We start from the raw sequence: 15586 nt of genomic DNA, 5'->3' as shown, positions 1-15586 counted from the left end.
TACACCCATTTCCATTATGGTCCAGCACAGCAGAAGATTATCTCAAGCAGCCAAGGTGTTAAACTACTTGTATATCAGTTGCAAACATCATGTCTTTGGACAATTTCTACTATTGCGGATGGGGCAATTTGTGGGACGTCATGCCAAAAAAGATAAGGGTACATGGAGCATATTAAAGTTTGTATTTTTTTAAAGAAGGGACTGGTCTACATTTTTTGTCTAGGTGGCCAGCCCATTTTCTGAAGATCGATTCTTTGAAATGAACATCGACCGACCATACTGATTATTTTACTCAACAGCTGCAATAGTAGGACGGGTACTCTTGCTATTCAGTATTTCCTCAAATACCTGAGGGTAGAAACTCACATGCACAAGCTGTTCCTGTAGGTCGAACTCCTTGCTGCAGCCTTCCCAGTGGCAGTTTGTTTCGTACACCACGTCCGCTTCTAGTTTTCCATCCTCCTTATCGAGGTCATCCCGGCCATCCAGCATCCCAAGCAGAGGGTCCTATGGAAGGGCAAAACAAGTCGTCAACCATCAGCAGGAAGCATGAGTGAACTGCCAATAAGAGCATTGCATAGACCATACACTGTAGGGCAAAGTGTGCTTCCAACACTGCCCCTGAGTGCACATCAGACCTCCATAGTAGGGTGAGGGGTCATCAAGTCCATGCTTGTTAAATCCTACGCCTCTCAGCTAAGAGTGAAATGTCACCTAGGATTCTTCTAAATAAAGCTGATAATAGCATTTAAGAAACAAACCAGGCTTCCCAAAGAAGTTGCCAGGTTTGCTGATGAAGTTTCTGAAAAATCTAAAAAAATCACTTGGGCTAAGTTTCTGTTGAAAGAAAAGTCTCACCTTTTTTACAGTGCGTAAACACTAAGCAATGCCTTGAGACCCTTACAGATGAGTAGTCGCGTTTTACAAGCCACTTGATTGATTGAAAAGGGATTTTAGAACACTTCTCTACACCCTAATCGATAGGACTGAAAACTTAGCAACTTTGTCAACATCAAGTAGTTTCACCCACCTTTGGAAATTTGGAGGAGGCAGAGGTTCTAGTACTGAAATTCTACTCTGTGGCCTCAGGCACTTGTCCATCACAGCGTTGCTGTATGAAGGCCTTATTTAGCATGAAGGCCTTATTTAGCATGGGCACCAATCCATATTAAGGCTTCAATTACTTACGGGTACCTCCAGTACTCCACGCCCACATTTCCTCATTCCAGTCGTTATAGATTGAGGTGAACTTTCTTCGTCATACAGGCACTTCATTGCCATATAGCTTTTCATCAAACAAGTTTTTCCCCTACAGGCACTTTACTGCCATATAGCTTTTCATCAAATAAGTTTTTCCCCTAACACACCCTCTAGGGGCCGTATATTAGGACCACCTACTCTGAAGACATCCCCACTTGCACTCATGCCTCCAGGTTGTCCGCTCTCAGTGACTATACGTGGGTTTCGGAGGCTCCTACATAGTGACTCAAAGGAGAAAGGATGGACTGAAAGTTATGGAATTACAGACAAGTAATTGATACATTATCTATCATCCACTTCCTTCTTTCGGCCAAAATGGATTGAGACGTACATAGTACGCCTCTTCGATGGGCTCTACATGTCCTCTCTTTACATAACCACACAGACACTAAACTGAAGCAGCACTTGTACAGAACCTTTATTGCAGTGGAACAGAGACCAGCAACCCACCTGTACAAACCTGCTTTTTTTCTGGGTAGGCGGTTGTAAAATACGCCTACTTGAAGGCCTGTATTGGGGGACATTGCTACAGAGTAAACAGGTACCTGGTAGGGGCGATGGACTTGCTTAGATCCGTAAAGATTGAACGAGAATGTGGATCACAATTAAATTGCCATTAAGCAAATCTTTGTGAATTCCATTTAACTTCTCGAAGATACTCCAGGATCACTGGCTGGTTCCACCCATCATATGAGCTTAACTCCCCACCCAACATTAAAAACAGGATAATAGCCCACACCACTGCACTGGGGTCACCTCTGTCCCAGACCACTTTCAGGTAAAGATCCACAGAGGGCACAAAGGGGAAGGGGCCAGAATGGAGCCACATAGTAGGTCTACATGATGCGGATCCGCAGTACAGGCGATCTAGAGGAGACCTGGGACACCATGGAGAAGTGTGCACTGATATGTAGAGTAAGAGAGCGAAGTAACAAGAGGTGGATAGCTTCACCTGTGTCCCCGTGGACGCCGGGCTGGAGACGTCCCCCTCAGACCGCTCCTCCAGACACTTCCCATTTAGAGAGTCAAGACCAGGAGTACCCAGTGGCTCCAACTTCATCTGCAAGGCACCATGAAAGGAAAGACAACAAAGTCTAATAATTAAACAACCAGATTAATGCACACATCTTATCTTTCCATAGCTGTGGTATCACTATAAATTACACATAGTTTTCTGTCTGGCTGGTGGTCACCTACACATATGCACTCAGTTCACAAACCCCAATGCTATGTTGTTAGCTTCTGGGCGGCGCCAAGAGGCCATATCACTGCAAATATTGTTCTTTAAAAAAAAAAAAATAAGCTCTTCAAATCTCCCGCATAATGTCACTGAAAAAACAGATGCTATCCATGTTTCCAGTGCCATTTCCAAAAATCAATATGGATTTCTTTTTGGAACAAAACATTAGCAAGAGAAGGAAGATCACAACATCTGGTGAGGTTGAACATGTTTTTGAGAAGAAACCGGATAATTCTTCACAACATAAAATAATATCCCCTTTGTGTTCAAATACAATTTTACTTTATGTCAGAGAAGGAATATGTGTGACAGTCATGAGACAATTTAGTTTCTTGAGTTCCAAAAATCTAGTGCCTTTGCAACATTGTAGGAAGTTCTTCTCTAAATTTTGTTTCATTACCCGACTACTCGGACCCATTCACCCGTACACTATTCTAGGTATTGCTACCATACTGCATGTATTGAGCGCAAGGGCAACAGTTTGATTATGTCACTCACCTGGCAGTGCTTGGTGGAGCCGCGGACTGGCAGATGCTGGACCATCCCACCGGCCCTGTTGTGGTAATGCTCGAGGTGGCCCATGAATGGCATGGATGGGTTGTTGGTAAATGATGATCCCTGGGCCTTCGGATGCCCAAGGTAGTTTTGGTACCCAAGCGATGGACTGAAAGTAAACACGAACAACTTGTGTTTTATGCACATGAAAATCTGAGCAAAAAGAGTGAACATTAGTGTGGGATGAGTTTCTACCATTTAAAAAGACTTTACAGTGTGGGGAGTCAGGATGGGGGCTGTGGAATCCTGAAAAATACTTCACCTTCACATAAGTGCCCTGAGGCCCCAACGGGGGTTTGCCCCCATTTTGCGTGCCCTAGGGGCACTTTGGTATATCAGAAGAGGCCGCAGATGCTTGTTTGTCCCCTTCTGTAATACCTATAGCGTAAGCTCACATAAAGTGCAGCACTATCTTCAAGTAGTGTACCCTCATTTGCGCGGGGGTGTGGCCCCATGTAAATGAGGGAATCCCTTTGCCTCTGCTCCTGCACCGTATTACAGATGCGGGTGCAGATGCAAAGAAGCTCTCAGGAGGCGCACTGACAATGCAACATCTAAAAGGTGGCGCACTGTGAGTGCGCCACTGATGGCAGCCCTCTGGAGGGTGGAAAGGATGTCCCATGGACTCCCAGACATCCCCATGCAGGTGAGTGCAGTCACTGACTGCACCCGCCTGCAAGGGGATCTCTAATCCCCTTTAAAAGTGCAGACAGGTTGCCGCCTGCACTGTGAAAACACGGAGCAGCTTCAAAGCAGCCACTCCATTTTTCACAGCAATGTGCTGCCCAAAAGGGAGCGCAAGTTGGCGGCTGCCCTGGGGCAGCGCACTCCATATAATAGGGTGCACTTTCCCTCTTTACTCCCGATGCACCTGTTTTAAAGTGCACCAGGCACAAACAGGGAAAGTGCGCTCTTTACATAATAGGACCCTCAGTGTTTAAATCCTTCTGGAACACACTCAGCAACTAAGGCCTAGCCATCTTTCAGCACTCACAGTTGGTTGTTGTAGAATGGTGAGCTAATTGGGGACTTATTACTGATAAAATACCTATCTGATAGAGATATCTAGCTGCAGATTCCTTACCTTTGAATGTTCCAGCCGTCAGACTGGATCCAGAAGATTTTTGTACAAGCAAGACCCCTGTACGCTGGTAGGTGGCGCCAGTTGGCTCCATGTGGCGTAGTTGTCATGGGCCGTGCCAAAAGTGATGTCTGTGCCACCTATATAGGTGCCACCTTAGCGCGCTGATGTCAGTTCTTTTCTTTCAGCGCCTGTTAGTGCTTATTCGGAGAAAGAGCTACCCCTCTGTCAGTTTTGGACAGACTTATTTTAGACGTTTGGTCAAGTCTTTTTTGAGGAAATACTTTCTCCTTGTGTATCAAGGGATGTCTTTGAGGAAGACAGGTTTTAAACCATGTGGCGCCTGCCATCACGCGACTCCTCAGAGATATGGATCGAGTGGGATGTCGAGGGACCACTCCAGGAGTCCCAAGTCGTCGTCTTCCCATTCCTGGCCCAAAAAACAGGAGAGGCATCCCACCTTTTCCAGCAGCTGGAGAGACCCCACTCAAGTCATTACGAGGCAATGCGCTGAGTGTTTTAGCGGACCAACCCCTATGGAGCGCCTTTGGACCCCTCTGAGTCTGAGGGGGTCCCATCTGGTTCTGCACCAATGGCTCCGGCCTCGGCTCCGATGAGCCCCCATGGATCTGGTCATGGATCTAGACTGGTGCTGGTTGTGCCTTCATGACCTTCCCCTATTTATTTCGAACAACAGTTGTTCCATGCAATTATTGTAGTAAAGAAAATAAATATAGACAGAATCACTCTATATTGGTTTTGACATGCCCAGCCGGACAGAGGTAACAGTCTTTACTTAATAAACAATATAAAAGAGAGCATTCCTTCAACAATTCACTGTAGTGGGGCACAAGCCTGTACCCAAACACAAACAGATAATTACAGTAAAGGAAAACACAAAACAGGGCTATTAGGCAAGAATTGAGGATTTCTGTGAATAAAAATACAGCAGAAAATTCAACCAGCACCTTTGCATATACATGGTACAAATATACGTTTTGTATAGGGTGCACAAAGAGGTCGACGACGTTTCGATCCCACTAGGTAATCATGGGGATCATCATCAGGACAATTAGGATACAGCCTAATAATTATAAGCCTCTATTGCCTAGGGCAATTATACCCTGGCGAAATCGTGGGGCCAAATTTAGAGGAGATGGCAGCAAATATTACCCCGAGTCGGGAACTTGGTTCACCCGCGTCTCAAGGATCGCGTTGCCGCGCGGGGCAGAATAAATTCTGCGATCCTTGAGACGTGACGAGGTGCCGCCTATATAGGTGATGCTGACGTCACTTATGGCACGGACGATGTTGACGATGCCAAACAGAGCTGATCAACACCACCTACCGGTAAGCAGGGGTACTGCTCGAGCAAAAATCTTCCAAAAATCTTCCAGGTCCAGTCTGACACCTGGGAAATTCAAAGGTAAGGAATCTGTGGCTAGATCTTGTCTCTACCAGATAATGCGCTACTGAAGGTAAGTAACTTGTTCAATGGAAGCATGTCTAGCGGGACTATACTATGTGATGGAGAAAGGAATACCATGAAAATAGCTATTCAATGTGATACAGTTACCAGCAGCTAATATGTTTCACAATGCACATTTAGGGGCACCATAGCTGTCTGATGAGGACATGTTTCCTGCTGTACGAATTCATACTATTAAATACCCACCTGACCTTCTCTATAGAGAGACGTGTCATAAGACATAGAAATTCTAAAATGTATCAGAATATTATGTATGTGTTTGTTCCTTTTCACATCTATTGCATAAAAATGTAGAAAATAACAGTTGTGAGCTACTTCTCAAAAAGTCAAAAATGGAAAACTGCCCTTACAACGTGTGCTGAGCCATGGAGGGCATTTCCACGCAAGTAGAACAACGCTTGCCCAAACCACCCATATTCCTTAACCACGCATATGCCTTAACCACACATATGCCTGGTTAATGCAGTCAGCGGTCTAGATGTGCGGATGGGCAGGGAGAGGAACAAGAAGGATCGGGAGGGGAAGCTCCGGGACGCGGCATGGTAAGTGGGGCTGGGGCAGGTTTGAAAGTGGGAGTAGTTATTAGGGGTGGGGAGGTTTTAGGGCTCAGGCTGAGGGGAGGGTAAGGGTAGTTTTTTGGCAGGGGGTAAGGTTTTAGGGCTCAGAGCAAAGGGGTCGGAGTAGTTTTAATGGCTGGGTCCAGGTTTTAGGGCTCAGGGAGGGTGGGAAGAGGCAGTCTCCAGGGGTGGGGCAGTATAGGGCTCAGGGTGGGGGGCTGGAGTTAGGGTTATTGTTTGGCAGGGGGCAGGGATTTAGACCTCAGGGTGGGGGGAGGGGAAGGGGCAGCTTTCAGTGCTGCGGGCAGTTTTAGGACCGGGGGGAGGAGGGCTGGAGTCATGGTAGTTTTTTGGGCAGGGGTTGAGTGTTAGGGCTCAGGGTGAGGAGTCGGGTAGTTTTAAGGGCTGGGGCTGTGTGGATTGCAGGGCTGGGGTATAGGGTGTTACGGCACAGGCCGGGGGGCTGGGTTGCACAATTTACCATGCATATCTCTTTACCAATCATGCCTTTACAATTAACTTTGTTTTAAAAGCATGCATAGTAAAGATACAGTTGTGGTTTAGACTGTGTTGTTTAGTGGTTAGATGTTTGAATGTACAAGGATTAAAGGGGACATTGCTCGTACAATAAATTTGCTCATGTTCAAAGCTTTATTTTTCTTTTCATTGTCTTTCAATCCCTTCAATGACCAGGTCCACTTCGTTTATGGTTGCCCTGAATGGCAGATATTTTTGGAGCACCATCCTTCCTTTACCTGATTGTTCCGATGGACAGATGGCCATAGGAGCCATTGGCTGAGCTACAGCGGGAGTTGATGAAAGCCACCAGAGAGTTGGGGGAAGTTCGGATCACCGTCTGCAGGTCAACGCTTGCATCCGACAGGGGAGATATGGAGAGAGCCCGTTTCTTGTTCAACTTCATGTTATTACGAGGGGTGGAAAACCGAGACCCTGTTAGGGGAAAAACAGACAAGTGGGGAAAATGTTAAGTATGTGAGGAAGAGGAGGAGAAAGGCTGAGCAGAGTGGACACATCTGAGCAGGGTCAGACAAGAAATCAAAATCAGCCCTGGTAAACATTTTCAAATCAGTCCCACGGTGAGGCCGGGGTTAGACTGGGGCAAAGGGACTTCCATTGATGGGTTTTGGCACCCCATCCTGCTCTGACACAGCCGCTAGTCTGTGGACCACAGGGCATGCCAGAGGGCCCGCCCGCCTCTGAATCTGAGTACTGGAATTCAGATATCGCACTGCACGAATTATTACAGCCAATGTAATAATTTATTTTGATTGTTCTTCATGATTTTGTTTGAAGCCAGTAACCACAGAGAGCTTATTTGCATTTGGTGGATGTGCTGCTCCACCTGCACCTTAATCATGGCTGTAGTGTAGGGCTCAAAGTCCCAATATTTGAACACGTGTACTTTTAAACACAGAATCTCACACTTATAAACCCAGTGCAAAGGTTTTGTTGTCAAAGGAGAGCTGTACCTGATTTGAAGAAACACTGAGTAGTGTCTCACAGATTCCATTCAAGAATCACTTTACAGAAGGAACCAACCATGGCCATGCTCACTGGTCCTAGTCACTGTCATTTATTCTCACTGCATAGATTGAACCCCTTCTGCTCTGCTTAAGATTAAACATCTATATTTATAACTACTTTACATGAAAGAGAGCCTGGCATCAACCATGCAAGCAGATTCTGTGGTCAATATATACTATTTTATTACCATTGTTGAGGGTGGAGCTGTTAGGGAACAATTCATATTTTCCCAACAGGAGCACTGTGACCCACTTGAGGCTTCATCTCTAGCTAATCAAGGGCCGCCAGACTCAATAATTGTGGTAAATATAGTATATTAGACTATTAAACTCTAGGCTTATCTAGCATCGATAAATGTGTTACATATATTAATTCACTCACCGTGTTCCATGAGAGCGGGGATATTGAGCAGAGAATTCCCTCGCTGTGTTCCATGAGAGGGGCAGAGTGAGCTCTAAATTCCCTTTCTGTGCTCCATGAGAGGGGCAGAGTGAGCCCTGAATTCCCTCGCTGTGTTCCATGAGAGGGGCAGAGTGAGCTCTAAATTCCCTTTCTGTGCTCCATGAGAGGGGCAGAGTGAGCCCTGAATTCCCTCGCTGTGTTCCATGAGAGGGGCAGAGTGAGCTCTAAATTCCCTTTCTGTGCTCCATGAGAGGTGACAGAGTGAGCCCTGAATTCGCTCCCTGTATTCTGTGAAAGGGGCAGAGTGAGCCCTGAATTCCCTCGCTGTGTTCCATGAGAGGGGCAGAGTGAGCTCTAAATTCCCTTTCTGTGCTCCATGAGAGGTGACAGAGTGAGCCCTGAATTCGCTCCCTGTATTCTGTGAAAGGGGCAGAGTGAGCCCTGAATTCCCTCGCTGTGTTCCATGAGAGGGGCAGAGTGAGCTCTAAATTCCCTTTCTGTGCTCCATGAGAGGTGACAGAGTGAGCCCTGAATTCGCTCCCTGTATTCTGTGAAAGGGGCAGAGTGAGCCCTGAATTCCCTCGCTGTGTTCCATGAGAGGGGCAGAGTGAGCTCTAAATTCCCTTTCTGTGCTCCATTAGAGGGGACAGAGTGAGCCCTGAATTCGCTCCCTGTATTCTGTGAAAGGGGCAGAGTGAGCCCTGAATCCTCTCGCTGTGTTCCATGAGAGGGGCAGAGTGAGCCCTGAATCCTCTCGCTGTGTTCCATGAGAGGGGCAGAGTGAGTAGTGAATTCACTCGCTGTATGCCGTGAAAGAGGCAGAGTGATCCCTGAATTCTCTCAATGTATTCCATGAGAGGGACAAAGTGAACCCTAAATTCACTCGCTGTGTTCCAGAATAGATGGCAGAGTGAACCCTGAATTCACTCGCCGTGTTCCATAAGAGGAGCAGATTCAGCCCTAAATTCACTTTCTGTGTCCCATGAGAGGGGGCAGAGTGTGCCCTGAATTCAATCAGTGTTCCACGAGAGGGGCAGAGTGTGCCCTGAATTCAATCGGAGCAGAGTGTGCCCTGAATTCAATCACAGTGTGTCATTAGAGGATTAGAGTGAGCCCCGAATTCAATCATAGTGTTCCAGCAGAGGGGGCAGAGAGAGCCCTGAATTTACCTGCTGCATGAAGTCATCATGTGCACAGCGGGTCCCTGAATTCAATCAATGTCTGTACTTATCATGTGTACATTTGTGCTTTGATTCGCTCATTGCTTTCACCCCTGATTTACACTTTGTGCCCGAAATTTACTTACCATCTGGGGTGATGATGTGCTCGTTGGGCTGAGCCATGCCGCAGCCATGGTAGCTGGTCATGAGGTTTGCTTGGTGGCAGTAAGGCATCTCATTTATTGCTGAAATAGAGACAGAAGTCAGCAGTTAGTGCACTATTTTGTTAGCATGGTTCTCAGTGTGTCCTCCCACATCTCCGACTACAGAAATCACATGTATTCCCATAGAAGTCCCTATCTGCAACACCCTAGGAAGACCATATTATTGCAGGTCATTAAAAACCTCCACTAGGACTCTGGAGCTACCATACTGTGCCATGCGGCACCACTCATGACTCCTAGTTCATCGAAAACATCACAGTACGCCATGGGACTTCCCACACCCCACATGCCTGAAACTAGAATACTTTGTCAATGTTTTTTTGGTTTATTTGATAGTTTGATATCTTGCCAATAAGGCAATACAAACAATAAATTGATATACAATTACAACTGAAAAAACAACATAATTCTTAAAACCTCCATTCATCATAAATGACTTTCATTGCATAAATAAACATAAACGTCTAAAATACACCAGTCATAAATATGAAATATTCTAAAAACGGCAATCAGGAATTTACCTAAAATAAAACAATCTCCTTATTATTTGTGCAAAATACAATTGTTACGGTTCAAAATACGCCAATCTTAAGCACAAAATATTCTAAAAGACCACAGGCCGGTATATAATATAATATATCCGGAAGAAAAAATTAGGTATGGATTCCTCACCTTAGAATTACCCCCCAGGCGTCAGACTGGATCCGCAGAATTTTTCTTCAGCAGTACCCCTGCGTGTCGGTAGAGGGCATCGGTTGACTCCGCGTTCGTCGTTGGCGTTGTGGTCACCGGAATGACGTCGCAGTATCTATTTAGACGACGCCCCTGCACCCTGACCACAGTTCTTTCTTTTTCCGCACCAGCCAGCGCAGATCCAGAGAGAGCGATACCTCGACTCACTTTATGGCTCTCTTTTTGCGACTTTTTGTCGACATCTTTTCAAGTCGTTTGACTCCTGGTGTATGTAGGGATGTCCAGTCGTCGAACCAGCTTCAAGGCTTGCAAAACTAGATGTCAGTTACGGACCCGCACCTAGTGTGTCTTTGTTGTTTGAAGTGCGACCACGACCCGTAGACGTGCTCCGACTGCCAGGCCATGAACCCGAAGTCTTTGTGGGAGCAGTCCTAAAAGATTTTTGAGACCCGGCAGTCCGCTCCGCGCCATTCAAGGTCCCGGTCAAGAGGGAGGTCGCTGGATCGGTTGCGGAGCCATCTCCACCTCTTCTCGTCGAAGTCTTCATCTTCGGGTAAGTCGAAGCACAAGAAAAAGGCGAAGAAGCATCGTCGCTCTTCGCGTTCTCCCCGTCCATCGGCCGGCGGGAAGCAGACGGTAGTTGTTCGGCTCCGCCCATGGAGCCCGTTGCGTTAACTCTTGCCTTCCCTCCCTTACCGGGAGCTGGAGCGACCCTGCCCAACTTTGTAGCTCTCACGAAGTCCTCCATTCCATCTTTGGGCAGCCTGACTCCACCGGCACGCCTTCGGGCCCCACGGTCTCCGCTGGGGGCTCTAGGACTTTGATGCCGGTGGCTTCGGCTCTGGCTCCGTAGGGCCCCCAGGGATCCAGGCCTGGATCCGGACTGGCGCTGGTCAACCTCGTGACACCTCCTCCAGCGCCGAATCCAGTGTCAACACCTCCGCCCCCTCCGTCACCGGTTGTGTCCCCAGCCGACGTCGACCCCAGCCTCCCCCTCGATGTGGACACGGAGTCGGACTGGCGCCGACCAGTACTTTTGTGCCATTGTTCTCCCCTAGTGTTCCCTATCGCCCTGAGTGGCTACCAGAAGAAGACGAGGAGGACTGGGAGGGGTCTGTGGACCCTTTGGCAGACCAGTTAGAGGAACAGATTGGAGAAAGGAGTTGGGTTAGGTCAGTGGTCTAGACACCTCCCCAGATCTTGGCATGCTATCTCCCCTACCATGGCTACGGAGAAGGGTGCATCTTACGCAGTGGTGCTGCGTAGGGTGGCTAAGGCCTTAAACCTTGAGCTTCCTTCGGTGGCGGTCAGGACTAAACTCCTGACCAAGGTGCTTCAGCCTCTTTGGAGCCCCTGCTGCTGTTCAATGAGGCCCTTACAGGCATCTTTTTGGGCACTTGGTCCAAGCCCAACGCAGGGGCCCCGGTGGTCAGGATGATTGCCGTAAGCCACCGCCCGGCCCCAGGCGGCCCCATTTTCCTCTTCCAATACCCTACCCCTGAGAGCTTGGTGGTCCAATCCTCGACTTCCAAGGGTGCATTCCCTACAGCACCACCTGATAGGGAATCCAAGAAGCTGGACCATCTTGGGAAGAAAATGTTTTCTTCCTCCAGCTTAGGACTGCTGCATGTCTCTTGGGCCGTTACTCCCACTCTGTGTAGGACACGGTTACACAGGTGCTGCCGCAGTGCCCGGAGGAGGCCCGGGCCGTGCTTTCCCGTGCAGTGGCCGGAGGGAGAGACGCAGCAAAGTTTCCCATCCGAAGTGAGCTGGACACCGCCGACTCCCTAGGCAGGACGATTTCTGCGTCAGTAGCCCTTAGAGGCTATGCCTGGCTGAGATCCACTGACTTTTCGGGTGATGTCCAAGCTACACTTTTGGACATGCCCTTTGATGGCCATCTCCTGTACGGTGACAAAGCAGACAACGCGATCAAGCACTTTAAGAACTCCAGGGCTATGGCCAGATGTTTGGGCCTCGCTTCCACCTCTCACCCCACGCAGTCTGCTTTTTCCCCCTTTCGTGGCTATGGAAGGGGTGCCCTGCCACTATCCACCCAGAACTACAGGCCTGGGGAAGCTGTCCAGCCTCTGCACGGCGGGTATCGTGGGACCCACCATCATGGGTCTGGGGCCAGTGGGCGGGCTAGTCCACCTGCGCCCCCTCTGGCAGCAACCTCCAAGCCCTCCTAGTCCAACCTTTTAGGGCCACCAATCGCCAGTGGGTGGCAGGATTTGCCATCACTTCCCCCACTGGCTGAACATAATGCCGGACAGGTGTGTTTTGCAGATAGTCCCAAGGGGCTACTCTCACCCCTTCGAGACTACCCTTCCATCCATGCCACCTCAATTCCAGTGCATGTCGGAGGATCACCGGGCCCTTCTCCAAAAGGAAGTTACGGCTCTCTTAGCCAAGGGAGCCATCAAGGGAGTTCCTGCCCCAGAAGTAGGTCATGGTTGTTATTCCCACTACTTTCTGGTGCCCAAGGACGACAAGGGCCTGCATCCTATCTTGGATCTCAGGAACGTCCACCGCTTCCTCCGGAAGGAGAAGTTCAAGATGTTGACACTGGCTCAGGTCCTGTCTGCCCTCGACCCTGGAGACTGGATGGTAGCATTGGACTTGCAGGACACTTATTTTCACATCCTTGTACTGCTGGCCCATCGGCGTTACCTACGATTCACGGTAGGCCACGAGCACTTTAAGTTTACCCTGCTCCCCTTTGGCCTTATTAGCGCCCCATAGGTGTTCACAAAAGTGATGGTGGTGGTCTCAGCTAATCTGCGCAGATCAGGGGTTCCAGTCTTCCCTTATCTCGATGACTTGCTGTTGAAGGCAGGCTTGCCCCAAGCTGTTGTCTCCCACCTCCAGAATATGGCCAAACTTCTCCATTCGCTGGGGTTCCCAATCAACGTGCCAAAGTCACACCAGATTCCCTCTCAGAAGCTCCTTTTCATGGGAGTGGTTCTGGACACAGCGCAGTTTCGGGCTTATCCTTCCGAGCAGCGAGTCCGGGATATTGGGGCTATGATTCTGATCTTTCAGTCTTTATCCCGGGTTTCGGTCAGAATGACCCTGAGGCTTCTGGGCCTCATGGCCTCCTGCATGCTGCTGGTGGACTATGCCAGGTGGCTTATGTGGGCTCTGCAGTGGGACCTGAAGCTCCAGTGGGCACAGCATCAGGGGAATCTTTCTGAATGCGTCCAGATCTCGGAGGGCACTGCACATCAATTGCAGTGATGGCTAACGAACCAGGATTGGGTCAAGGGCAGGTCCCTCTTCCTTCCCCAACCAGAGTTCACAGTGGTGACAGATGCATCACTTCTGGGGTGGGGCAGCCACATGGGAGAGGCGGAGATCAGAGGCCTCTGGTCTCCGGCGGAGCCGGGCTCTACATCAACCTTTTGGACCTTCGGACGATCCGTCTTACAATTAAGGCCTTCCTTCCTTCTGTCAAAGGGAGAGTAGTGCAGGTGTTCACGGAAAACACCACCGCCATATGGTACTGCAACAAACAGGGCGGGTGGGGTCGTGGACCCTATGTCAGGAGGCTCTGCGCCTCTGGAAGTGGCTGAACATCAGGGCATGTCCCTGGTGGTTGAACACCTGGCAGGTTCTCTGAACACCGGGGCTGATGAACTCAGCCACCGGTGCATGATGGATCACAAATGGCGTCTTCACTCGGAGGTGATGGAAGGTCTCTTTCAGCGGTGGGGAGAGCCTTGGTTAGATCTATTCACCACTGAAGAGAAAGCACAATGTCAGCAGTTCTGTGCATTGGAATTTCCAAGGCGGCACTCGATCTGTGATGCTTTTCGCCGCGAGTGGAGTTGCGATCTTCTATACACCTTTCTGCCTACACAACTTCTACCCAGAGTGCTGAAGAAGATCAAGCGCGAATGGGCCCAAGTCATTCTTGTGGCCTCGGATTGGGCTTGAAGAGTATGCCATCCTGAACTCTTACACAAGGGCATCGATCCTCTGATCAGACTTCCCCAATGGGAGGATCTTCTGACGCAGCAGCAGGGGACGGTCCTCCGCCCGAACCTGTCCAGCCTCCACATCCTTGCGTGGAGATTGAGCGGTAACAGTTGACAGCTTTCGCCCTTCCTCCCGAAGTCTGTAACGTTATCTTGGCAGCCAAGCTTCCCTCCACCAAAACAGTCTACGCCTGTAGATGGAACAAATTTGTGGTATAGTGCACAGCAGAGGCTGTGAATCCCCCTTCTGCAAACCTTTCAGAAGTTCTCCTCTTCATTCTTTTATGGCCCAGCAAGGCTCTGCTCTGGGCACTTTAAAATGCTTTCTTTCGGTCATTTCTGCTTTTCTTCCGCTTCCTGATCAGCCTTCTCTTTTCAAGTCCCCTATTTTAAATTGCTTCCTTAACCCTTTCGATTCTGATGACGAGCTCAGCTCATCATCACCCACGGGTGTCGTGTGCTGATGACGAGCTGAGCTCGTCATGACAACAGCAAAATGGTAATTTGCAGCACAGCGCAAAAATCACCGCAGCAGCGATGCGGTTAAGTGCATTTCTCACTTGTTTCCTCCAAATCCTTTCAGAATGCACCAGTGGGACTTGAACCTGGTTCTGACCTACCTTATGTGCGCTCCTTTCGAGCTGCTACATAACTTTCCCATCAGACTTTTGACTCTTAAAACTGACTTTTTGGTAGCCATCACCTCTGCTCACAGGGTGAGTGAGCTTTAGGCTTTCTTCCAAACCTCCTTTCCTGGCTGTTCATCCGGACAAAGTTGTCCTAGGCACTGGACCTTCTTTCCTTCCCAAAGTGGTTACCCCTTTCCACATAGGACAGACCATCACTTTGCCCACCTTTTTCCTGTCCCCGCACCCTTCTATAGAGGAGAGGCTTTGCCGTCTGGATCCAAAACGTGGATTTCACAAAACAATTCCAGGTGGATGACCAGCTCGTTGTTGGCTATGTGGGTGCCATGAAAGGTCGGGCCGTGCCAAAACGAACCATCTCTCGATGGATCGTTCTTTGCATCAAAATCTGCTATTCCTTAGGGAAAAAGGAACCTCCAGTGGGGTTGCGTGCCCATTCCACCAGGGTGACGGCAGCTACTACTGCTTTGGGTTGTGGAGTCCCCCTTCATGACATCTGCCAGGCAGCTACATGGGCTTCATTGCACATGTTTACCAAACACCACTGACTGTACAGCCAAGTCCGGAGAGACGGCTTCTTTGGCTGTTCAGTTCTCCAGGACTTTCTGGTGTGAACTTGGTTCGCAGACCCACCTCCGGAATTTGTGTCGCTGGGGTATGTATTCTAAGGTGAGGAATCCATAACTAATTGTCTCTTTCAGATGAACAAGTTACTTACCTTCAGTAACGATATATCTGTAAGAGACACAGATT

At 48.9% G+C, this 15586-nt stretch overlaps 1 protein-coding gene across 1 annotated transcript in view; it reads right to left on the bottom strand.

Moving 5' to 3' along the window:
- GLI1 (GLI family zinc finger 1) overlaps window positions 1-15586 on the bottom strand; it is a 284502-nt gene that overhangs the window by 20013 nt on the left and 248903 nt on the right. The window contains exons 3-7 of the mRNA XM_086966612.1: window positions 9436-9534; window positions 6938-7133; window positions 2999-3164; window positions 2213-2320; window positions 367-507 (exon numbers count right to left, since the gene is read on the bottom strand). Coding sequence (XP_086822738.1) covers window positions 367-507; window positions 2213-2320; window positions 2999-3164; window positions 6938-7133; window positions 9436-9534 — 710 coding nt within the window. The remainder of the gene's footprint in view (window positions 1-366; window positions 508-2212; window positions 2321-2998; window positions 3165-6937; window positions 7134-9435; window positions 9535-15586) is intronic.

Source organism: Lissotriton vulgaris, chromosome 1_1 (assembly GCF_964263255.1).
Source record: "Lissotriton vulgaris chromosome 1_1, aLisVul1.2, whole genome shotgun sequence".
Classification (NCBI taxonomy): domain Eukaryota; kingdom Metazoa; phylum Chordata; class Amphibia; order Caudata; family Salamandridae; genus Lissotriton; species Lissotriton vulgaris.
This window is presented reverse-complemented; position numbering and strand designations above follow the sequence as displayed.